The following is a 25,560-nucleotide window of genomic DNA, read 5'->3' as shown; positions in this document are numbered from 1 at the left end:
GGGCGCGCAGCGGAGCCGCATTCCGGACCGTCTCCTCGGGATCGGGGCGCGCAGCGGAGCCGCATTGCGGACCGTCTCCTTGGGGTCGGGGTGCGCAGCGGAGCCGCATTCCGGACCGTCTCCTCGGGGTCGGGGCGCGCAGCGGAGCCGAATTCCGGAGCGTCTCCTTGGGGTCGTGGTGCGCAGCGGAGCCGCATTCCGGACCGTCTCCTTGGGGTCGGGGCGCGCAGCGGAGCCGCATTCCGGACCGTCTCCTTGGGGTCGGGGCGCGCAGCGGAGCCGCATTGCGGACCGTCTCCTTGGGGTCGGGGTGCGCAGCGGAGCCGCATTCCGGACCGTCTCCTCGGGATCGGGGCGCGCAGCGGAGCCGCATTGCGGACCGTCTCCTCGGGGTCGGGGAACGCAGCGGAGCCGCATTCCGGACCGTCTCCTTGGGGTCGGGGCGCGCAGCGGAGCCGCATTCCGGACCGTCTCCTTGGGGTCGGGGTGCGCAGCGGAGCCGCATTCCGGACCGTCTCCTCGGGGTCGGGGAACACAGCGGAGCCGCATTCCGGACCGTCTCCTCGGGGTCGGGGAACGCAGCGGAGCCGCATTCCGGACCGTCTCCTCGGGGTCGGGGCGCGCAGCGGAGCCGCATTGCGGACCGTCTCCTTGGGGTCGTGGTGCGCAGCGGAGTCGCATTCCGGAGCGTCTCCTCGGGGTCGGGGCGCGCAGCGGAGCCGCATTGCGGACCGTCTCCTTGGGGTCGGGGCGCGCAGCGGAGCCGCATTCCGGACGTCTCCTCGGGGTCGGGGCGCGCAGCGGAGCCGCATTCCGGAGCGTCTCCTTGAGGTCAGGGCGCGCAGCGGAGCCGCATTCCGGACCGTCTCCTTGGGGTCGGGGTGCGCAGCGGAGCCGCATTCCGGACCGTCTCCTCGGGGTCGGGGCGCGCAGCGGAGCCGCATTCCGGAGCGTCTCCTCGGGGTCGGGGCGCGCAGCGGAGCCGCATTCCGGACGTCTCCTTGGGATCAGGGCGCGCAGCGGAGCCGCATTGCGGACCGTCTCCTTGGGGTCGGGGTGCGCAGCGGAGCCGCATTCCGGACCGTCTCCTCGGGATCGGGGCGCGCAGCGGAGCCGCATTCCGGACGTCTCCTTGGGGTCGGGGCGCGCAGCGGAGCCGCATTCCGGACCGTCTCCTTGGGGTCGGGGTGCGCAGCGGAGCCGCATTGCGGACCGTCTCCTTGGGGTCGGGGCGCGCAGCGGAGCCGCATTCCGGACCGTCTCCTCGGGATCGGGGCGCGCAGCGGAGCCGCATTGCGGACCGTCTCCTCGGGGTCGGGGAACGCAGCGGAGCCGCATTCCGGACCATCTCCTCGGGATCGGGGCGCGCAGCGGAGCCGCATTCCGGACCGTCTCCTTGGGGTCGGGGCGCGCAGCGGAGCCGCATTCCGGACCGTCTCCTTGGGGTCGGGGCGCGCAGCGGAGCCGCATTCCGGACCGTCTCCTTGGGGTCGGGGCGCGCAGCGGAGCCGCATTCCGGACCGTCTCCTTGGGGTCGGGGCGCGCAGCGGAGCCGCATTCCGGACCGTCTCCTCGGGATCGGGGCGCGTAGCGGAGCCGCATTGCGGACCGTCTCCTTGGGGTCGGGGTGCGCAGCGGAGCCGCATTCCGGACCGTCTCCTCGGGGTCGGGGCGCGCAGCGGAGCCGCATTCCGGACGTCTCCTCGGGATCGGGCGCGCAGCGGAGCCGCATTCCGGACCGTCTCCTTGGAGTCGGGGTGCGCAGCGGAGCCGCATTCCGGACGTCTCCTTGGGGTCGGGGCGCACAGCGGAGCCGCATTCCGGACCGTCTCCTTGGGATCGGGGCGCGCAGCGGGGCCGCATTCCGGAGCGTCTCCTCGGGGTCGGGGCGCGCAGCGGAGCCGCATTCCGGACCGTCTCCTTGGGGTCGGGGCGCGCAGCGGAGCCGCATTCCGTACCGTCTCCTTGGGGTCGGGGCGCGCAGCGGAGCCGCATTCCGGACCGTCTCCTTGGGGTCGGGGTGCGCAGCGGAGCCGCATTCCGGAGCGTCTCCTCGGGGTCGGGGCGCGCAGCGGAGCCGCATTCCGGACCGTCTCCTTGGGGTCGGGGCGCGCAGCGGAGCCGCATTCCGGACCGTCTCCTTGGGGTCGGGGCGCGCAGCGGAGCCGCATTCTGGACCGTCTCCTTGGGGTCGGGGCGCGCAGCGGAGCCGCATTCCGGACCGTCTCCTCGGGGTCGGGCGCGCAGCGGAGCCGCATTCCGCACGTCTCCTTGGGGTCGGGGTGCGCAGCGGAGCCGCATTCCGGAGCGTCTCCTCGGGGTCGGGGCGCGCAGCGGAGCCGCATTCCGGACCGTCTCCTTGGGGTCGGGGCGCGCAGCGGAGCCGCATTCCGGAGCGTCTCCTCGGGGTCGGGGTACGCAGCGGGGCCGCATTCCGGAGCGTCTCCTCGGGGTCGGGGTACGCAGCGGGTCGCGCTATTTAAATGCTGGAACTATATCTGGCAAATCTAAATTTAAACTAGAGAAAGAAGTTTCCAGCGATCTGAACTCCGCGTTCCACGGGAGGAGAACCCGGAACCTGTGCGACCCCGAACCTGTGCGACCAGGAACCTGTGCGACCCGGAACCTGAGCGACCCGGAACCTGTGCGACCCGGAACCTGTGCGACCCGGAACCTGTGCAACCCGGAACCTGAGCGACCTGGAACCTGTGAAACCCGGAACCTGCGCGACCCGGAACCTGAGCGACCCGGAACCTGTGCGACCCGAAACCTGTGCGACCCGGAACCTGTGCAACCCACGCTGCCGGGAACCGCTACAATCTAATGGGAGAACGTCACAAGGGCGCGCTACTTACAGCCACAAAGGATTATCCCACTACAAAGACTATCATGCTACTAGTCGCCAGTTCATGTAAATAAGAACATACTATAATACTGCTCTGCGTATAACACAGATACACACGCTGCTCTGCGTATAACACAGATACACACGCCGCTCTGCGTATAATACAGATACACACGCTGCTCTGCGTATAACACAGATACACACGCCGCTCTGCGTATAACACAGTTACACACGCTGCTCTGTGTATAATACAGATACACACGCTGCTCTGCGTATAATACAGATACACACGCTGCTCTGCGTATAATACAGATACACACGCTGCTCTGCGTATAATACAGATACACACGCTGCTCTGCGTATAATACAGATACACACGCTGCTCTGCGTATAATACAGATACACGCGCCGCTCTGCGTATAATACAGATACACTTTCTGTGCTCTCTTTACCAGGGAACCTTTCATTTCGATCCCCCGAAGTTTAGGATGGAGAAGCGGGCGTGGCCACGCCCTGCGCTGAGAAGTCAGTATGTTCCCGTGTTACAGGAACCGTCCCAGGCACAAGCCGGCTGGAATCAGGTTTTATTTCTCCTCTCGGGACGTTTCGCAGACACGCTGCGTTTCTGGAACCTGATTTATAAGCGTATGGTAATACAATACCTCAGACAATGAGCAAACACACCGCTGTATCCTAAATCTTGTGTATAATAACACCGCTATATCCTAAATCTTGTGTATAACACCGCTATAGCCTAAATCTTGTGTATAATAACACTGCTATATCCTAAATCTTGTGTATAATAACACTGCTATACCCTAAATCTTGTGAATAATAACCCTGCGGCTGCATTCCACCCCGAGACCTGTGTAATTGGGACGGATCTGCGTTAGTCACAGAAAGACGCTGCCCGCGGATCACTGAAAAATACCAGAACTAGTAAAGCTGCAGTTCCACCAGCGTAGCACATTGCTGTTAAAGCACTCTCTCATAACTCTCTCCCCTCACTCTCTCTCTCCCCTCACTCTCTCATAACTCTCTCCCCTCACTCTCTTCACTCTCTCTCTCCCTCCCCTCACTCTCTCCCTCCCCTCTCTCTCTCCCCTCACTCTCCCTCCCCTCACTCTCTCCCTCCTCTCACTCTCTCCCTCCTCTCACTCTCTCCCTCCTCTCACTCTCTCCCTCCTCTCACTCTCTCCTCTCACTCTCTCCCTCCTCACTCTCTCCCTCCTCACTCTCTCCCTCCTCACTCTCTCCCTCCTCACTCTCTCCCTCCTCACTCTCTCCCTCCTCACACCCTCTCCCCCCTCACTCCCTCTCCCCCCTCACTCCCTCTCCCCCCTCACTCCCTCTCCCCCCTCACTCTCTCATTCTCTCTCTCTCTCTCTACCCCCTCACTCCCTCTCTCTTTCCCCTCACTCTCTCATTCTCTCTCTCTCTCTCTCTCTACCCTCTCACTCCCTCTCTCTTTCCCCTCACTCTCTCTATCCCCTCTCTCTCACCCCTTCACCTCTCACTCCCTCTCTCTCCCCTCACTCCCTCTCTCTCCCCTCACTCCCTCTCTCTCCCCTCACTCCCTCTCTCTCCCCTCACTCCCTCTCTCTCCCCTCACTCCCTCTCTCTCCCCTCACTCCCTCTCTCCTCACTCCCTCTCTCTCCCCTCACTCCCTCTCACTCCCCTGACTCTCTCACTCCCCTGACTCTCTCACTCCCCTGACTCTCTCACTCCCCTGACTCTCTCACTCCCCTGACTCTCTCACTCCCCTGACTCTCTCACTCCCCTGACTCTCTCCCCCTCACTCCCTCTCACCCCCCTCACTCTCTCCCCCCTCACTCTCTCTCTCCCCTCTCTCTCTCCCCCCTCACTCCCTCTCTCCCCCCTCACTCACTCTCTCCCCCCTCGCTCACTCTCTCCCCCTTCACTCATTCTCTCCCCCCTCAATCACTCTCTCCCCCCTCACTCACTCTCTCCCCTCACTCTCTCTCTCCCCTCACTCTCTCTCTCCCCTCTCTCTCCTTTTCTGTTTGCCCCCCCTGTCTACTTGTGACCTCCCCCCCCCCCCCCCCACCGTACCTGCTGTCTGGCTGAGAGAAGGTAAGAGAAGTTACAGAGGCATTGGGCCTCCCCCGGCATTTCATTTAAATGCCTCTGTAAACGTCGCTAGGAAAGTCCCCCAGTTTACGCATCCCTGGCCTAGCTCAGTGTTTCCCAGTGTGGCCCTGCTCTGGGGTTCCGTGAGAGGATGAGAAGGGTCCGTGGCCCTGCTCTGGGGTTCCGTGAGAGGATGAGAAGGTTCTGCGGCCCTGCCCTGGGGTTCCGTGAGAGAATGAGAAGGTTCCGTGTTCCTGCCCTAGGGTTCTGTGAGAGGATGAGAAGGTTCTGCGGCCCTGCTCTGGGGTTCCGTGAGAGGATGAGAAGGTTCTGCGGCCCTGCCCTGGGGTTCCGTGAGAGAATGAGAAGGTTCCGTGTTCCTGCCCTAGGGTTCTGTGAGAGGATGAGAAGGTTCTGCGGCCCTGCCCTGGGGTTCCGTGAGAAGATGAGAAGGTTCTGTGGCCCTGCCCTGGGGTTCCGTGAGAGAATTAGCAAGGTTCTGCGGCCCTGCCCTGGGGGTTCTGTGAGAATGAGAAGGTTCTGCGGCCCTGCCCTGGGGTTCCGTGAGAGAATGAGAAGGTTCTGCCGCCCTGCCCTGGGGGTTCTGTGAGAATGAGAAGGTTCCGGGGCCCTGCCCTGGGGCCCCGTGAGAGGATGAGAAGGTTCTGTGTTCCTGCCCTAGGGTTCTGTGAGAGGATGAGAAGGTTCTGCGGCCCTGCCCTGGGGTTCTGTGAGAGGATATGAAGGTTCCAGGGCCCTGCCCTGGGGTTCCGTGAGAGGATGAGAAGGTGCCGTGGGCCTGCCCTGGGGTTCCGTGAGAAGATGAGAAGGTTCTGCGGCCCTACCCTGGGGTTCTGTGAGAGGATGAGAAGTTTCCGGGGCCCTGCCCTGGGGTTCCGTGAGAGGATGAGAAGGTTCTGCGGCCCTGCCCTGGGGTTCCGTGAGAGGATGAGAAGGTTCTGCGGCCCTGCCCTGGGGTTCCGTGAGAGGATGAGAAGGTTCTGCGGCCCTGCCCTGTGGTTCTGTGAGAGGATGAGAAGGTGTCGTGGTCCAGCCCTGGGGTTCCGTGAGAGGATGAGAAGGTTCTGCGGCCCTGCCCTGGGGTTCCGTGAGAGGATGAGAAGATTCTGTGGCCCTGCCCTGGGGTTCCGTGATCAGATGAGAAGGTTCTGTGGCCCTGCCCTGTGGTTCTGTGAGAGGATGAGAAGGTGCCGTGGTCCAGCCCTGGGGTTCCGTGAGAGGATGAGAAGGTTCTGCGGCCCTGCCCTGGGGTTCCGTGAGAGGATGAGAAGATTCTGTGGCCCTGCCCTGGGGTTCCGTGATCAGATGAGAAGGTACCGCAGCCCTGTCCTGTGGTTCCGTGGGAGGATGAGAAGATTCTGTGGCCCCGCCCTGGGGTTCTGTGATCAGATGAGAAGGTACCGCAGCCCTGTCCTGTGGTTCCGTGGGAGGATGAGAAGATTCTGTAGCCCCGCCCTGGGGTTCCGTGATCAGATGAGAAGGTACCACAGCCCTGTCCTGTGGTTCCGTGGGAGGATGAGAAGATTCTGTAGCCCCGCCCTGGGGTTCCGTGATCAGATGAGAAGGTACCGCAGCCCTGTCCTGTGGTTCCGTGGGAGGATGAGAAGATTCTGTGGCCCCGCCCTGGGGTTCCGTGATCAGATGAGAAGGTACCGCAGCCCTGTCCTGTGGTTCCGTGGGAGGATGAGAAGATTCTGTGGCCCCGCCCTGGGGTTCCGTGATCAGATGAGAAGGTACCGCAGCCCTGTCCTGTGGTTCCGTGGGAGGATGAGAAGATTCTGTGGCCCCGCCCTGGGGTTCCGTGATCAGATGAGAAGGTACCGCAGCCCTGTCCTGTGGTTCCGTGGGAGGATGAGAAGATTCTGTGGCCCTGCCCTGGGGTTCCGTGATCAGATGAGAAGGTACCGCAGCCCTGTCCTGTGGTTCCGTGGGAGGATGAGAAGGTTCTGCAGCCCTGCCCTGGGGTTCCATGAGAAGATTAGAAGGTTCCGTGGCCCTTCCCTCAGGTTCCGTGAGAGGATGAGAAGGTGCCGCGGCCCTGTCCTGGGGTTCCGTGGGAGGATGAGAAGATTCTGTGACCCTGCCCTGGGGTTCCGTGATCAGATGAGAAGGTGCCGCGGCCCTGTCCTGTGGTTCCGTGGGAGGATGAGAAGATTCTGCGAACCTGTCCTGGGATTCTGCGAGAGGATGAGAAGGTGACGTGGCCCTGTCCTGGGGTTGCGTGAGAAGATGAGAAGGTTCCGTGTCCCTACCCTGGGGTTCCGTGAGAAGATGAAGGTTCCGTGGCCCTACCCTGGGGCTCCGTGAGAAGATGAAGGTTCCATGGCCCTACCCTGGGGCTCCGTGAGAAGATGAAGGTTCCATGGCCCTACCCTGGGGCTCCGTGAGAAGATGAAGGTTCCATGGCCCTACCCTGGGGCTCCGTGAGAAGATGAGAAGGTTCCATGGCCCTACCCTGGGGCTCCGTGAGAAGATGAGAAGGTTCCGTGTCCCTACCCTGGGGCTCCGTGAGAAGATGAAGGTTCCGTGGCCCTACCCTGGGCTCCGTGAGAAGATGAAGGTTCCATGGCCCTACCCTGGGGCTCCGTGAGAAGATGAAGGTTCCATGGCCCTACCCTGGGGCTCCGTGAAAAATAGAGTGACCAGATTTTAAGAAGTAAAAACCGGGACACAATAAAAAATAAATATTATAATGGTATTTGTCTAATAGGGTGTATTCATAATTATCTCTCCCCCTCCCCCAGTCTCTCTCTCCCCCCAGTCTTTCTCCCCCCTCCCCCAGTCTCACTCTTCCCCCAGTCTCTCTCTCCCCCCTCCCCCCAGTATCTCACCCCCGGTCTCTACCCCCTCACTCCAGTATCTCTCCCCCCGTATCTCTCTCCCCCCTCCCCCAGTCTCTCTCTCCCCCCTTCCCCAGTATCTCTCCCCCTCCCCCAGTCTCTCTCCCCCTCCTGCCCCAGTATCTCTCCCCCAGTTTCCCTCCCCCTTCCACAAAGTCTCTCTCCCCCTTCCACAAAGTCTCTCTCCCCCTCCCCCAAGAATCTCTCCCCCTCCCCCAAGTATCTCTCCCCTTCCCAGTCTCTCTCCCCCGCCTCCAGTATCTCTCTCCCTCCTTCCCCAGTATCTCTCTCCCCCCTCTCCCAGTATCTCTACCCCTCCCCCACCATTCTCTCTCCCCCACCAGTATCTCTCCCCCTCCTGCCCCAGTCTCTCTCCTCCTCTCCCAGTTTCTCCCCCCAGTATCTTTCTCCCCCCAGTCTCTCTCCCCCTTCCCCCTCCCCCTTCCACCTAGTCTCTCCCCCTGCCCCAAGTATCTCTCCCCCTCCCACCAGTCTTTCTCTCCCCCAGTCTCTCTCCCCCCTCCCCCAGTATCTCTCTCCCCCTCCCACCAGTCTCTCTACCCCCCGCCCCCAGTATCTCTCTCCACCTCCCCCCAGTCTTTCTCCCCCTCCCACCAGTCTCTCCCCCCCCCCCAGTATCTCTCTCCACCTCCCCCCAGTATCTCTCTCCACCTCCCCCCAGTCTTTCTCCCCCTGCAGTATGTCTCTCCCCCCAGTCTCTCTCCCCCCACCCCCAGTATCTCTCTCCACCTCCCCCCAGTCTTTCTCCCCCTCCCACCAGTCTCTCTCCCCCCTGCCCCCAGTATCTCTCTCCACTTCCCCCCAGTCTCTCCCCCTCCCACCAGTCTCTCACCCCCCGCCCCCCAGTATCTCTCTCCACCTCCCCCCAGTCTTTCTCCCCCTGCAGTATCTCTCTCCCCCCAGTCTCTCTCCCCCTTCCCCCAAGTATCTCTCCCCCAGTCTCTCTCCCCCTCCCCCCCCCAGTGTCTCTCTCCCCAGTCTCTCCCTCCTCCCCCCTGTATCTCTCTCCCCCAGTCTCTCCCCCCCCCCCCCCCAACTCCCAGTCTCCTTCCTCCATCTTGATAGGCTGCTGCTGGGTAATGCAGCCTATCAGCAGGTGGTGTAAGGAGCCCGGGGGTGTGGCCCATCGGAGGAGGAAGCAGCATGGGCAGGAGAGAGGTGCTGGGGTGGGGGGTTCTATGTCTGTCTGTCTCTGTCCTGTGCCTCCTGTGACTGATTGTCCTGTTATGGGGGTACCTCAGCAGCTGAGCACTGTGATTAAGGGGGGATTCGAGAGGGGAAAAGATTGAAAACCATTGGCCTAGACTCATGGCTGCTGTTACTCACCCACCACCAAGGCCAGGCACTGCCATCTACTGCATTCACCCACCATCAAGGCCAGGCACTGCCATCTACTGCACTCACCCACCACCAAGGCCAGACACTGCCACCTACTGCACTCACCCACCACCAAGGCCAGACACTGCCATCTACTGCATTCACCCACCATCAAGGCCAGGCACTGCCATCTACTGCACTCACCCACCACCAAGGCCAGGCACTGCCATCTACTGCACTCACCCACCACCAAGGCCAGACACTGCCATCTACTGCACTCACCCACCACCAAGGCCAGACACTGCCATCTACTGCACTCCCCCACCACCAAGGCCAGGCACTGCCATCTACTGCACTCCCCCACCACCAAGGCCAGGCACTGCCATATACTGCACTTATTCCCTCACCTGCTGTCTCTGTAAGTCTCCCAACATACCGCTTAGAGTGTAAGCTCTCCGGGGCAGGGATTTCCTTTCCTGCTGTCTGATGTTGTGCTTGTTGCTCTTATGGTATTATAATTCCCTGTATTGTATCGTCTCTCGTGTGAAGCCTGTGCTCACATTGGCATGAACGGACTATAGACCCGAGATGGCTCAATAAATAAGGTGACGCCTGGGTTTATAGGACTCGCCTCACTCCGACACAACTACCCCCACTAAACATATGCAAACCCTCCTAAATGCACAAAACTGACCCGAATTCTCATTGTGCGCCTTGTACAGCTCTAAATACACAATTTACTCCAGTCTTCACTCCCAGCTAAGTCATGCACTATGCATTAGTGATTAGTGCTATAAAGCACGGGGCGTGTACAGCCCGGGGACAATCAGCATGTGTACAAGCAAAGTATTGCTGTGGTCAGCAGTCAGAGTATTTTATATGCAACCCTTAAAGTGCCAGAGCAGAGCAGCAGCGCAAAGCTTCATCGCCACAGGGGGTACAGCCGTCCAACTCCTACAGACTCACTAAGTGTTATTATAGATTTAACGTTTTATATATCTACTATATATTTCTGAAAGACTGTATGTCTGCGTCCCTAGCGGCAATCTCATTGGTCCCTTGGCCCGCCCGCCCCCGCACACCTCTCATTGGCCTCACACACTCACACCACCCCCTTGGCCCGCCCCCCACACCTCTCATTGGCCTGATGCGGAGTGACGGGCCAAAGGTCCAAAAAAAAAAAAAAAACACACACATATCTCTGTCCTCTCCCCCTCCATCACACTCACCTCCCCCCCTCCCCAGTGCTCACCTCCCTCCCGCTCCACTCCCTCTACACACCACTCCCTCCCGCTACACACCACTCCCTCCCGCTACACACCACTCCCTCCCGCTACACTCACCTCCCTTTCCACTCACCTCCCTCCCCCTCCACTCCCTCCCCGGCGGGGGAACAGGCTGCCACGCGGCGCGTAAGATGGCGGACCCCCTTCCTCCCTCGCGGCGCCGAGTGAGATGATGGCGGCGGCGGCCGGAAGTACAGGTAGGTGTGTGTGTGTGACTGAGTGCGACACTGCCCCCCCTCCTGTCCACTGCCCCCCCTCCTGTCCACTGCCCCCCCCCTCCTGTCCACTGCCCCCCCCCTCCTGTCCACTGCCCCCCCTCCTGTCCACTGCCCCCCCTCCTGTCCACTGCCCCCCCTCCTGTCCACTGCCCCCCCCTCCTGTCCACTGCCCCCCCTCCTGTCCACTGCCCCCCCCTCCTGTCCACTGCCCCCCCCCTCCTGTCCACTGCCCCCCCCCCTCCTGTCCACTGCCCCCCCCCTCCTGTCCACTGCTCCCCCCCTCCTGTCCACTGCCCCCCCCCCCTTCCCACCGCCTCCCCCCCCCCCTTCCCACCTCCTCCCCCACCCTTCCCACCGCCTCCCCCCCCCTTCCCACCGCCTCCCCCCCCCCCTTCCCACCGCCTCCCCCCCCCTTCCCACCGGCTCCCCCCCTCCCCTCGCCTCCCCCCCTCCCCTCCACCCCTTTCCCCTCCCACCCCCTCCCACACTTCCCCCCCCTCTAACCCTTCCCCCCCCCTCTAACCCTTCCCCCCCCTCCTCTAACCCTTCCCCCCCCTCCTCTAACCCTTCCCCCCCCTCCTCTAACCCTTCCCCCCCCTCCTCTAACCCTGCCCCCCTCCTCTAACCCTGCCCCCCTCCTCCACCCCTTGCCCCCCACCACCCCCTCCTCCCCTTCCCGCCGCCCATCGCCTTCCTGCCCGCCTTACCGCCTCCCCACCCCCGCCTCTGCCTTTCACCCGCCCTTACTCCGGCCGCCTCTGCCTTTCACCCACCGCCTCACAGCCGCTGCACGCACTCAACAGACACCCGCCACACTCGACGCATACCTGCTGCCTCCCGCCCCTACGCACCGAAATCACTGACCCACCGCCTCACACCCTAGCAGGACCCCCACTCACAGACAGCACTCACAACCCACGCGCCACCCGCCGCCTCACACCCTAGCAGGACCCCCACTCACAGACAGCACTCACAACCCACGCGCCACCCGCCGCCTCACACCCTAGCAGGACCCACACTCACAGACAGCACTCACAACCCACGCACCACCCGCCGCCTTACACCCTAGCAGGACCCCCACTCGGAGACAGCACTCACAACACACGCGCCACCCGCCGCCTCACACCCTAGCAGGACCCCCACTCGGAGACAGCAATCACAACCCACGCGCCACCCGCCGCCTCACACCCTAGCAGGACACACGCCTCACATTTTCACATCACTTATGTCACCAAAATATACATTGTACTGTGGTGTGGTTACAATAAACCATTTTTATACAACATCGTATTACATTTTCTTCCATCTTTCTTTTCAATATTATTATCCAACCTTTACAACAAATACTCACCTATTGTTCCACGATTTATAAATAATACTACCTATTACGCATTTACATCCCGGGCAACGCCGGGTCTCTCAGCTAGTATATATATATATATATATATACATATACATATACATATACACACATATATACAGCGCTGAGAAACGTGTGTACCAGTTACAGAGACTCAGGGAGAAAGGATTACCTGTGCTGGCAGTCCTCCCGGTCACACCCTGGCACGGAGACACGGTGGGACGCCAACACCAGAGGGTGAGGAACCCCCAACACATCACAGAGGGACGCCGGCGGGAGCAGACCCCCCAAACACATCGCAGAGGGACGCCGGCGGGAGCAGACCCCCCAACACATCACAGAGGGACGCCGGCGGGAGCAGACTCCCCAACACATCGCAGAGGGACGCAGCGGGAGCAGACCCCCCAACACATCGCAGAGGGACGCAGCGGGAGCAGCCCCCCCAACACATCACAGAGGGACGCAGCGGGAGCAGACCCAACACATCGCAGAGGGACGCCGGCGGGAGCAGACCCCCAACACATCGCAGAGGGACGCCGGCGGGAGCAGACCCCCCAAACACATCGCAGAGGGACGCAGCGGGAGCAGACCCCCCAACACATCGCAGAGGGACGCAGCGGGAGCAGACCCCCAACACATCGCAGAGGGACGCCGGCGGGAGCAGACCCCCAACACATCGCAGAGGGACGCAGCGGGAGCAGACCCCCCAACACATCGCAGAGGGACGCAGCGGGAGCGGACCCCCAACACATCGCAGAGGGACGCAGCGGGAGCAGACCCCCCAACACATCGCAGAGGGACGCAGCGGGAGCAGACCCCCAACACATCGCAGAGGGACGCAGCGGGAGCAGACCCCCCAACACATCGCAGAGGGACGCAGCGGGAGCGGACCCCCAGCACATCGCAGAGGGACGCAGCGGGAGCAGACCCCCCAGCACATCGCAGAGGGACGCAGCGGGAGCGGACCCCCAACACATCGCAGAGGGACGCAGCGGGAGCAGACCCCCCCAACACATCGCAGAGGGACGCAGCGGGAGCAGACCCCCCAACACATCACAGAGGGACGCAGCGGGAGCAGACCCCCCAACACATCGCAGAGGGACGCAGCGGGAGCAGACCCCCCAACACATCGCAGAGGGACGCAGCGGGAGCAGACCCCCAACACATCGCAGAGGGACGCAGCGGGAGCAGACCCCCCAACACATCGCAGAGGGACGCAGCGGGAGCGGACCCCCAGCACATCGCAGAGGGACGCAGCGGGAGCAGACCCCCCAGCACATCACAGAGGGACGCAGCGGGAGCAGACCCCCAGCACATCGCAGAGGGACGCAGCGGGAGCAGACCCCCCCAACACATCGTAGAGGGACGCAGCGGGAGCAGACCCCCCAACACATCGCAGAGGGACGCAGCGGGAGCAGACCCCCAACACATCGCAGAGGGACGCCGGCGGGAGCGGACCCCCCAGCACATCGCAGAGGGACGCAGCGGGAGCAGACCCCCCAACACATCGCAGAGGGACGCAGCGGGAGCAGACCCCCAACACATCGCAGAGGGACGCAGCGGGAGCAGACCCAACACATCGCAGAGGGACGCCGGCGGGAGCAGACCCCCAACACATCGCAGAGGGACGCCGGCGGGAGCAGACCCCCCAACACATCGCAGAGGGACGCCGGCGGGAGAAGACCCCCAGAACATCGCAGAGGGACGACGGCGGGAGCGGACCCCCAACACATCGCAGAGGGACGCCGCGGGAGCAGACCCCCCAACACATCACAGAGGGACGCAGCGGGAGCAGACCCCCCAACACATCGCAGAGGGACGCAGCGGGAGCAGACCCCCAACACATCACAGAGGGACGCAGCGGGAGCGGACCCCCAACACATAGCAGAGGGACGCAGCGGGAGCGGACCCCCAACACATCGCAGAGGGACGCAGCGGGAGCGGACCCCCAACACATCGCAGAGGGACGCCGCGGGAGCAGACCCCCCAGCACATCGCAGAGGGACGCAGCGGGAGCGGACCCCCAACACATCGCAGAGGGACGCCGCGGGAGCAGACCCCCCAGCACATCGCAGAGGGACACCGGCGGGAGCAGACCCCCCAGCACATCGCAGAGGGACACCGGCGGGAGCGGACCCCCAACACATCACAGAGGGACGCAGCGGGAGCAGACCCCAAACACATCGCAGAGGGACGCAGCGGGAGCGGACCCCCAACACATCGCAGAGGGACGCCGCGGGAGCAGACCCCCCAGCACATCGCAGAGGGACGCAGCGGGAGCAGACCCCCAACACATCACAGAGGGACGCAGAGGGAGCGGACCCCCAACACATCGCAGAGGGACGCCGGCGGGAGCAGACCCCCCAGCACATCGCAGAGGGACGCCAGCGGGAGCAGACCCCCAACACATCACAGAGGGACGCAGCGGGAGCAGACCCCCAACACATCGCAGAGGGAAGCCGGCGGGAGCAGACCCCCAACACATCACAGAGGGACGCAGCGGGAGCAGACCCCCAACACATCGCAGAGGGACGCCGGCGGGAGCAGACCCCCCAGCACATCGCAGAGGGACGCAGCGGGAGCAGACCCCCAACACATCACAGAGGGACGCAGCGGGAGCAGACCCCCAACACATCGCAGAGGGACGCAGCGGGAGCAGACCCCCAACACATCGCAGGGGGACGCCGGCGGGAGCAGACCCCCCAACAGGCGGGATTTCTATCACTGCAAAAATCTCTTAACTTACAGACCTATGGAGAATCAACAGAGCGCCCACGGAGCCCCCCCACGGAGCCCCCCACGGAGCCGCCCCACGGAGCCCCCGTGCTGTTTGGACTGTTTACTCAGATAAGCCATTTTAAACGCTCCTGTTGCGTCACCGAGTTTTATTATAGTAACGGATTTATGTTATTAAAGTTCAGCTATATGTTCCTGGTGCTGATCTCCTAAGCGCTTCTATCACTGTATATGTTCCTGGTGCTAATCTCCTAATCGCTTCTATCACTGTATATGTTCCTGGTGCTGATCCCCTAAGCGCTTCTATCATTGTATATGTTCCTGGTGCTGATCTCCTAATCGCTTCTATCACTGTATATGTTCCTGGTGCTGATCTCCTAATCGCTTCTATCACTGTATATGTTCCTGGTGCTGATCTCCTAAGCGCTTCTATCACTGTATATGTTCCTGGTGCTGATCTCCTAAGCGCTTCTATCACTGTATATGTTCCTGGTGCTGATCTCCTAATCGCTTCTATCACTGTATATGTTCCTGGTGCTGATCTCCTAATCGCTTCTATCACTGTATATGTTCCTGGTGCTGATCTCCTAATCGCTTCTATCACTGTATATGTTCCTGGTGCTGATCCCCTAAGCGCTTCTATCACTGTATATGTTCCTGGTGCTGATCTCCTAATCGCTTCTATCACTGTATATGTTCCTGGTGCTGATCTCCTAAGCGCTTCTATCACTGTATATGTTCCTGGTGCTGATCTCCTAATCGCTTCTATCACTGTATATGTTCCTGGTGCTGATCCCCTAAGCGCTTCTATCACTGTATATGTTCCTGGTGCTGATCTCCTAATCGCTTCTATCACTGTATATGTTCCTGGTGCTGATCTCCTAAGCGCTTCTATCACTGTATATGTTCCTGGTGCTGATCTCCTAAGCGCTTCTATCACTGTACATGTTCCTGGTGCTGATCTCCTAAGCGCTTCTATCACTGTATATGTTCCTGGTGCTGATCTCCTAAGCGCTTCTATCACTGTATATGTTCCTGGTGCTGATCTCCTAAGCGCTTCTATCACTGTATATGTTCCTGGTGCTGATCCCCTAAGCGCTTCTATCACTGTATATGTTCCTGGTGCTGATCTCCTAAGCGCTTCTATCACTGTATATGTTCCTGGTGCTGATCCCCTAAGCGCTTCTATCACTGTATATGTTCCTGGTGCTGATCTCCTAAGCGCTTCTATCACTGTATATGTTCCTGGTGCTGATCTCCTAATCGCTTCTATCACTGTATATGTTCCTGGTGCTGATCTCCTAATCGCTTCTATCACTGTATATGTTCCTGGTGCTGATCCCCTAAGCGCTTCTATCACTGTATATGTTATAGATGATATAGGAACCCGGGGACATTCAGGATATAGGAACCCGGGGACATTCAGGATATAGGAACCTGGGGACATTCAGGATATAGGAACCCGGGGACATTCAGGACATAGGAACCCGGGGACATTCAGGACATAGGAACCCGGGGACATTCAGGACATAGGAACCCGGGGACATTCAGGACATAGGAACCCGGGGACATTCAGGACATAGGAACCCGGGGACATTCAGGACATAGGAACCCGGGGACATTCAGGACATAGGAACCCGGGGACATTCAGGACATAGGAACCCGGGGACATTCAGGACATAGGAACCCGGGGACATTCAGGACATAGGAACCCGGGGACATTCAGGACATAGGAACCCGGGGACATTCAGGACATAGGAACCCGGGGACATTCAGGACATAGGAACCCGGGGATATTCAGGACATAGGAACCCGGGAACATTCAGGATATAGGAACCCGGGGACATGCAGGACATAGGAACCCGGGGACATTCAGGACATAGGAACCCGGGGACATTCAGGACATAGGAACCCGGGGACATTCAGGACATAGGAACCTGGGGACATTCAGGATATAGGAACCCGGGGACATGCAGAACATAGGAACCCGGGGACATTCAGGATATAGGAACCCGGGGACATTCAGGACATAGGAACCCGGGGACATTCAGGACATAGGAACCCGGGGACATTCAGGACATAGGAACCCGGGGACATTCAGGACATAGGAACCCGGGGACATTCAGGACATAGGAACCCGGGGACATTCAGGACATAGGAACCCGGGGACATTCAGGATAATGGAACCCGGGAACATTCAGGATATAGGAACCCGGGGATATTCAGGAGATAGGAACCCGGGGACATTCAGGACATAGGAACCCGGGGACATTCAGGAGATAGGAACCCGGGGACATTCAGGATATAGGAACCCGGGGATATTCAGGAGATAGGAACCCGGGGACATTCAGGATATAGGAACCCGGGGATATGCAGGACATAGGAACCCGGGGACATTCAGGACATAGGAACCCGGGGACATTCAGGACATAGGAACCCGGGGACATTCAGGATAATGGAACCCGGGAACATTCAGGATATAGGAACCCGGGGATATTCAGGAGATAGGAACCCGGGGACATTCAGGACATAGGAACCCGGGGACATTCAGGAGATAGGAACCCGGGGACATTCAGGATATAGGAACCCGGGGATATTCAGGAGATAGGAACCCGGGGACATTCAGGATATAGGAACCCGGGGATATGCAGGACATAGGAACCCGGGGACATTCAGGACATAGGAACCCGGGGACATTCAGGACATAGGAACCCGGGGACATTCAGGACATAGGAACCCGGGGACATTCAGGATATAGGAACCTGGGGACATTCAGGATATAGGAACCCGGGGACATTCAGGACATAGGAACCCGGGGACATTCAGGACATAGGAACCCGAGGATATTCAGGATCTAGGAACCCGGGGACATGCAGGATATAGGAACCCGGGAACATTCAGGATATAGGAACCCGGGGACATTCAGGACATAGGAACCCGGGGATATTCAGGATATAGGAACCCGGGGACATTCAGGATATAGGAACCCGGGGACATTCAGGATATAGGAACCCGGGGACATTCAGGACATAGGAACCCGGGGATATTCAGGATATAGGAACCCGGGGACATTCAGGATATAGGAACCCGGGGACATTCAGGATATAGGAACCCGGGGACATTCAGGATATAGGAACCCGGGGACATTCAGGATATAGGAACCCGGGGACATTCAGGATATAGGAACCCGGGGACATTCAGGATATAGGAACCCGGGGACATTCAGGATATAGGAACCCGGGGACATTCAGGACATAGGAACCCGGGGACATTCAGGACATAGGAACCCGGGGACATTCAGGACATAGGAACCCGGGGACATTCAGGATATAGGAACCCGGGGACATTCAGGATATAGGAACCCGGGGACATTAAGGATATAGGAACCCGGGGACATTCAGGACATAGGAACCCGGGGACATTCAGGATAATGGAACCCGGGAACATTCAGGATATAGGAACCCGGGGATATTCAGGAGATAGGAACCCGGGGACATTCAGGACATAGGAACCCGGGGACATTCAGGAGATAGGAACCCGGGGACATTCAGGAGATAGGAACCCGGGGACATTCAGGATATAGGAACCCGGGGATATTCAGGAGATAGGAACCCGGGGACATTCAGGATATAGGAACCCGGGGACATTCAGGACATAGGAACCCGGGGACATTCAGGATATAGGAACCCGGGGACATTCAGGACATAGGAACCCGGGGATATTCAGGACATAGGAACCCGGGGACATGCAGGACATAGGAACCCGGGGACATTCAGGACATAGGAACCCGGGGACATTCAGGATATAGGAACCTGGGGACATTCAGGATATAGGAACCCGGGGACATTCAGGATATAGGAACCCGGGGACATTCAGGACATAGGAACCCGGGGACATACAGGACATAGGAACCCGAGGTTATTCAGGATCTAGGAACCCGGGGACATGCAGGATATAGGAACCCGGGAACATTCAGGATATAGGAACCCGGGGACATTCAGGACATAGGAACCCGGGGATATTCAGGATATAGGAACCCGGGGACATTCAGGATATAGGAACCCGGGGACATTCAGGATATAGAAACCCGGGGACATTCAGGACATAGGAACCCGGGGATATTCAGGATATAGGAACCCGGGGACATTCAGGATATAGGAACCCGGGGACATGCAGGACATAGGAACCCGAGGATATTCAGGATCTAGGAACCCGGGGACATGCAGGATATAGGAACCCGGGAACATTCAGGATATAGGAACCCGGGGACATTCAGGACATAGGAACCCGGGGATATTCAGGATATAGGAACCCGGGGACATGCAGGACATAGGAACCCGAGGATATTCAGGATCTAGGAACCCGGGGACATGCAGGATATAGGAACCCGGGAACATTCAGGATATAGGAACCCGGGGACATTCAGGACATAGGAACCCGGGGATATTCAGGATATAGGAACCCGGGGACATTCAGGATATAGGAACCCGGGGACATTCAGGATATAGGAACCCGGGGACATTCAGGATATAGGAACCCGGGGACATTCAGGATATAGGAACCCGGGGACATTCAGGATATAGGAACCCGGGGACATTCAGGATATAGGAACCCGGGGACATTCAGGATATAGGAACCCGGGGACATTCAGGACATAGGAACCCGGGGACATTCAGGACATAGGAACCCGGGGACATTCAGGACATAGGAACCCGGGGACATTCAGGATATAGGAACCCGGGGACATTCAGGATATAGGAACCCGGGGAGATGCGGGATTTAGGATTAGTAAATATGTCCAACTGGAACCGTTACACAAATGTGCATCCTGAAACCTCCAGCCTAATGATCTCTCTTCGCACCTAAGTGTATTACTGTGATCAGATTCCTTCTCTCGCTTCCTTTTCTTGAACTTGAACCTACATTTTTATTTCCTTGGCATCAAGGTTACGATGGTCATCCCTCTTTGCCTAATGCATGGACATTCGGGCGGCCATCTGAGTGCCCCAGTGCGCTGTTAATATTCAATATCTCCAGAGTGCACACAGAAGAACCGCATAATATATATACAATAATACAATGTATATAATACAATAATACATGTTTCACAAGTGGCTGAGATGTGTGTGTTAGGAACGCAATGTGCGGCACTTACCATGGAGTTCATAGCAAAGTGGTTGTGCTGGGTCTGTAGGTCGAGGGCGTGTTGGTAACTCATCCCAATCTCCGTGTGACCCTGCAGGAAGACCTCCTTGTTGTGTGTGATCCAATCGAACATCTGCAGCGAAGAAAGGGACACTAAGGAGAAACGCAGCATCTTCTGCCAGGAAGACATGGGCAGCTGGCAGCACACAGCAGGGGGTGAGATGGGCAGCACACGGCAGGGGGTGAGATGGGCAGCACACAGCAGGGGGTGAGATGGGCAGCACACAGCAGGGGGTGAGATGGGCAGCACACGGCAGGGGGTGAGATGGGCAGCACACCGCAGGGGGTGAGATGGGCAGCACACAGCAGGGGGTGAGATGGGCAGCACACAGCAGGGGGGTGAGATGGGCAGCACACAGCAGGGGGTGAGATGGGCAGCACACAGCAGGGGGTGAGATGGGCAGCACACAGCAGGGGGTGAGATGGGCAGCACACGGCAGGGGGTGAGATGGGCAGCACACGGCAGGGGGTGAGATGGGCAGCACACGGCAGGGGGGTGAGATGGGCAGCACACGGCACTGGGGTGAGATGGGCAGCACACAGCAGGGGGTGAGATGGGCAGCACACAGCAGGGGGTGAGATGGGCAGCACACAGCAGGGGGGTGAGATGGGCAGCACACAGCAGGGGGGTGAGATGGGCAGCACACAGCAGGGGGTGAGATGGGCAGCACACAGCAGGGGGTGAGATGGGCAGCACACAGCAGGGGGTGAGATGGGCAGCACACCGCAGGGGGTGAGATGGGCAGCACACAGCAGGGGGGTGAGATGGGCAGCACACAGCAGGGGGTGAGATGGGCAGCACACAGCAGGGGGTGAGATGGGCAGCACACAGCAGGGGGGTGAGATGGGCAGCACACAGCAGGGGGTGAGATGGGCAGCACACCGCAGGGGGTGAGATGGGCAGCACACAGCAGGGGGTGAGATGGGCAGCACACAGCAGGGGGGTGAGATGGGCAGCACACAGCAGGGGGTGAGATGGGCAGCACACGGCAGGGGGGTGAGATGGGCAGCACACAGCAGGGGGGTGAGATGGGCAGCACACAGCAGGGGGTGAGATGGGCAGCACACAGCAGGGGGTGAGATGGGCAGCACACAGCAGGGGGGTGAGATGGGCAGCACACAGCAGGGGGTGAGATGGGCAGCACACAGCAGGGGGTGAGATGGGCAGCACACAGCAGGGGGTGAGATGGGCAGCACACGGCAGGGGGTGAGATGGGCAGCACACAGCAGGGGGTGAGATGGGCAGCACACAGCAGGGGGTGAGATGGGCAGCACACAGCAGGGGGTGAGATGGGCAGCACACGGCAGGGGGTGAGATGGGCAGCATATGGCAGGGGGTGAGATGGGCAGCACACAGCAGGGGGTGAGATGGGCAGCACACAGCAGGGGGGTGAGATGGGCAGGACACAGCAGGGGGTGAGATGGGCAGCACACAGCAGGGGGTGAGATGGGCAGCACACAGCAGGGGGTGAGATGGGCAGCACACAGCAGGGGGGTGAGATGGGCAGCACACCGCAGGGGATGAGATGGGCAGCACACAGCAGGGGGTGAGATGGGCAGCACACAGCAGGGGGGTGAGATGGGCAGCACACAGCAGGGGGGTGAGATGGGCAGCACACAGCAGGGGGTGAGATGGGCAGCACACAGCAGGGGGTGAGATGGGCAGCACACAGCAGCGGGTGAGATGGGCAGCACACAGCAGGGGGTGAGATGGGCAGCACACTGGAAGGGTGAGATGGGCAGCACACGGCAGGGGGTGAGATGGGCAGCACACAGCAGGGGGGTGAAATGGGCAGCACACAGCAGGGGGTGAGATGGGCATCCAAAGTACACAACTGCAGAAATATCCCACAATAGCGTGTGGGCAGAGTGATAATTACAAGTCAGTGGGGTGACTGCACCATTAAATATCGTTCATGCTACACTGAATAAAGCAAGCGCCTTATCTCATCCTTCTTCTTAGATAAGGAATGCAATATCATTGGAGAGGAAGACTCCTGCTATTTATCGAAGCCGGGACGGGTTCCTTGTTGCATCCAGCACAGGTCCTGCAGTTCCTGAAATGCTTTGAATTTGTGAACGAGCTGAATCTATTTGATGGAAACGTCCGCCTACCAGAGAAACCTAAACTCCTGTGTACGGGGAACTGGAACTACACCGACGTCTGACAATAACAAGAGCAGGCGATGGGGAGGAGCAGCCCCACTTAGCAACACAAGCTGGAGTTGAACAAAAGAGCAGGCACTTACCCATGTAACACCTTTTCACGTGTTTTTTTCCATAAGAAATGAGTAAAAATGAGTAGTATTTATGTTCCTTGAGCTGACGGAAACGCTGCATTTCAACCAAACGAGCCATTTTTTCCCCGCAATCCATCTATCAAGATACTTAGCAACAGTTTTGCTCCAGACGTAACCAGCTCGTGATTTGGGGAGCGTCAGCAGGAGGGCGTAGGGAATAACTACATGACGCACATTTTAAGTAGAAGGGGAGCAGCTCACAGATGTCCCAATTGTGACCCCCCTGTGCCCATTGGGACGTCTGTGTGCTGCTCCCCTATCTTCCCGTGGAGGCTGGCGCTGATAGCACCGAGTATCTGCCATTGTGAAGGAGGAACCCGGATCGGCGCATCGGCGGAGGTCTGCGGTGGCGCTGTGACCCTGGGGGTCTCCATGGCTATGTTTTACCTGTAGTATGTGAGTTGAACCCTATCTTTACTCTTTTTAATTGTTATTAAAAGCAGTACTTGCACTGTGTCCATTCTCCTCCTCTCTATAACCGCACTGGAGAGGATCGCTGATATACCCACAAGCCTTCAGTGACCCTGGACACCCTTTCAGCACCATTGGGTGTAGGATATCCATTCTATCCTGAGGCTTGATGTCATATTCCCAAAGTCCAACTGCTGATTGACCAGTGTAATCGCAATACACACCGGCTTTATCCAGCTACCTGCGAGTGCATCCATTACCCGCCTACCTCGGGATACACACTTTAATACACAGAGTAGCACTGTTTGTGTTTTTTCTACCCTGCATATAGTTCCTGGGAGTTTTGCTCCAACCTTTGTGTCTGAGTGTGTATATATACATATATATCCTTCCCTCAAATCCTTATCTCACTGCCTCAAAGTAACAGGAAGGTGGCAACAGGGGTTCAAGAAGATATAGAAGGTATCGTGGCACTTGTGAGGTACAGTGGCACCTGTGAGGTACAGTGGCACCTGTGAGGTACAGTGGCACTTGTGAGGTACAGTGGCACCTGTGAGGTACAGTGGCACCTGTGAGGTACAGTGGCACATGTGCTGGTTGGTTGAGCCTTGCTATCAAAGCTTGAACAATAGGAACGGTACTTGCCCACATGCAGTTGAAGCTGGCATTGAAAGTAAGGCCGCAACCCCCAAATATAAAAGATTCAGTGAAGCAATGCCCCTTGTGTTCCCGAGCCCAGATCACCATTGGGCTTGGCAGCGTTCAGAGAGAAGGCAGAGGGTGCTAAGAATCCGCGGAGATTAAACACCAGCTCTCATTCAAAGCTCCGTCTGGCTACCTACAACTGGACTCTCCAGTGAAGCAGCGTGGCAAGAACAGAAGGACCCGGGGGAAAAGATTAAGAGGCTTGTTCTATATCAGCGGAAGTCAATGGGGAATTTCGGCCGTATAATGCCAGATCGGCCGCTCCGGCTGCTCTAGAACAAGCCCCTAAATGGGATATTGTTGGCCTTATTGAAGGAGAAAAGAGGAGACCTCATTAAGCACAAAAGCAGACGACTTATTATATTACGGATCTCCGACAATGGAAGAGTCATTTACAAGAAATGGAAAAACAACACAGTGGAGTGTAGAAGCTAATCAGAAAGAGCAGCCAGGATAATCGTTCAATTATCAAAGCAATACAGGCTTCAAATCACCCAAGTGTGCGTCCCAACATCAAGTCACACGGGCAATGCCGTGGGAGACTTCTACCATAACATCAGCAAATCCTAATGCCACCTGTGGGCAATCACATCTCAGACAGGTCTGCAACCCTGTCCTTCCCCATTATCTCTTAGCATACAGAGCTTCCACTGCAGCCGGGGATTCTGGGTAATGACATACAGAGCTTCCACTGCAGCCGGGGATTCTGGGTAATGACATACAATGCTTCAACTGCAGCCGGGGATTCTGGGTAATGACATACAGAGCTTCCACTGCAGCCGGGGATTCTGGGTAATGACATACAGTGCTTCCACTGCAGCCAGGGATTCTGGGTAATGGCATACAGTGCTTCTACTGCAGCCGGGGATTCTGGGTAATGACATATAGAGCTTCCACTGAAGCCAGGGATTCTGGGTAATGACATACAGTGCTTCCACTGCAGCCAGGGATTCTAGGTAATGGCATACAGTGCTTCTACTGCAGCCAGAGATTCTGGTATTGACATACAGTGCTTCTACTGCAGCCAGGGATTCTGGGTAATGACATACAGAGCTTCGACTGCAGCCAGGGATTCTGTGTAATGACATACAGTGCTTCCACTGCAGGCAGGGATTCTGGGTAATGACATGGAAAGCAACACTCGGTGAGCCACTCTTACCTCTTACCCATTTTAACACGGACCCCTAGCCCTATAAACTTATACCTGCCACATTACATAGTTTTTCAGTACAGGCGGGGTTACTGAAGTGCAGAATCCCAAAACCCTAATCTCCAAAAACTCCTAACAAAGGACATTGCCAACTCCAGCTGATCATGGATGATTTCATTGTAGAGATTTGTACCGAGTATGGTTTCGGTAAAAGGAATGAACGTTGGATTTACCGAAAGTACAAACTTCGACAGTATATAATGATGCATTATTCAAGAATAATCCAAATAGGCAATGGACATGGAATGGACCTAATGGGATAAAGAATGAAAAGCACTATATCCCAGCTAAAAACGGCTCTGTCCTTAATTATTCGGACATAAGAAATGACCAGTAATTGGTTCCCTGCAAATGTCACCCTAATGCAGCAATCTCCTCCAGAAGCGTATCCGAGGCTCACGGAGTAGTCTGACCCGTGAGCAGGCATTGCCCTTTGAAATAAAAAAATGATAGTGTTAAAAACCATGGTTTTCTTCATCTAGCATCCGGGGTTACCATGGTAACCTTTAGACGGCACTGTGCTCTGGGGAGAGCTGCATTTTAGCGTCCCGGTATTTCCAGGGGTTATACAGTATCGAATGAAAAAAGCAAGGAAGGGTCTTTTAAAGTAAGAAAAAAATAAAATAAAATGTGGATTGCAGCTTTAATGTGCAGATGGAAAGAAGAAAACTGATTAAAAAGAAGAAGGCAAAAACATCGACATCAATAACCTCACAAATAACAGCAGAGAATGTCAAATTGGGCTGAAAAATGGCTTCAGCGCGCTCACGACACACGGGCGGGGGAATGGCTTCAGCGCGCTCACGACACACGGGCGGGGGAATGGCTTCAGCGCGCTCACGACACACGGTCGGGGGAATGGCTTCAGCGCGCTCACGACACACGGTCGGGGGAATGGCTTCAGCGCGCTCACGACACACGGGCGGGGGAATGGCTTCAGTGCGCTCACGACACACGGGCGGGGGAATGGCTTCAGCGCGCTCACGACACACG

At 58.2% G+C, this 25,560-nt stretch overlaps 1 protein-coding gene across 1 annotated transcript in view; it reads right to left on the bottom strand.

Moving 5' to 3' along the window:
• Nucleotides 1-25,560, bottom strand: part of LOC142499873 (kalirin-like) — a 376,918-nt gene that overhangs the window by 50,299 nt on the left and 301,059 nt on the right. Inside the window, 1 exon segment of the mRNA XM_075609896.1 lies at nucleotides 19,892-20,014. Coding sequence (XP_075466011.1) covers nucleotides 19,892-20,014 — 123 coding nt within the window.

The sequence above is a fragment of the Ascaphus truei genome, chromosome 7, assembly GCF_040206685.1.
Source record: "Ascaphus truei isolate aAscTru1 chromosome 7, aAscTru1.hap1, whole genome shotgun sequence".
Taxonomy (NCBI): domain Eukaryota; kingdom Metazoa; phylum Chordata; class Amphibia; order Anura; family Ascaphidae; genus Ascaphus; species Ascaphus truei.
Note: the sequence above shows the minus strand (reverse complement) of the source record. Positions and strands in the feature narration are given on the sequence as shown.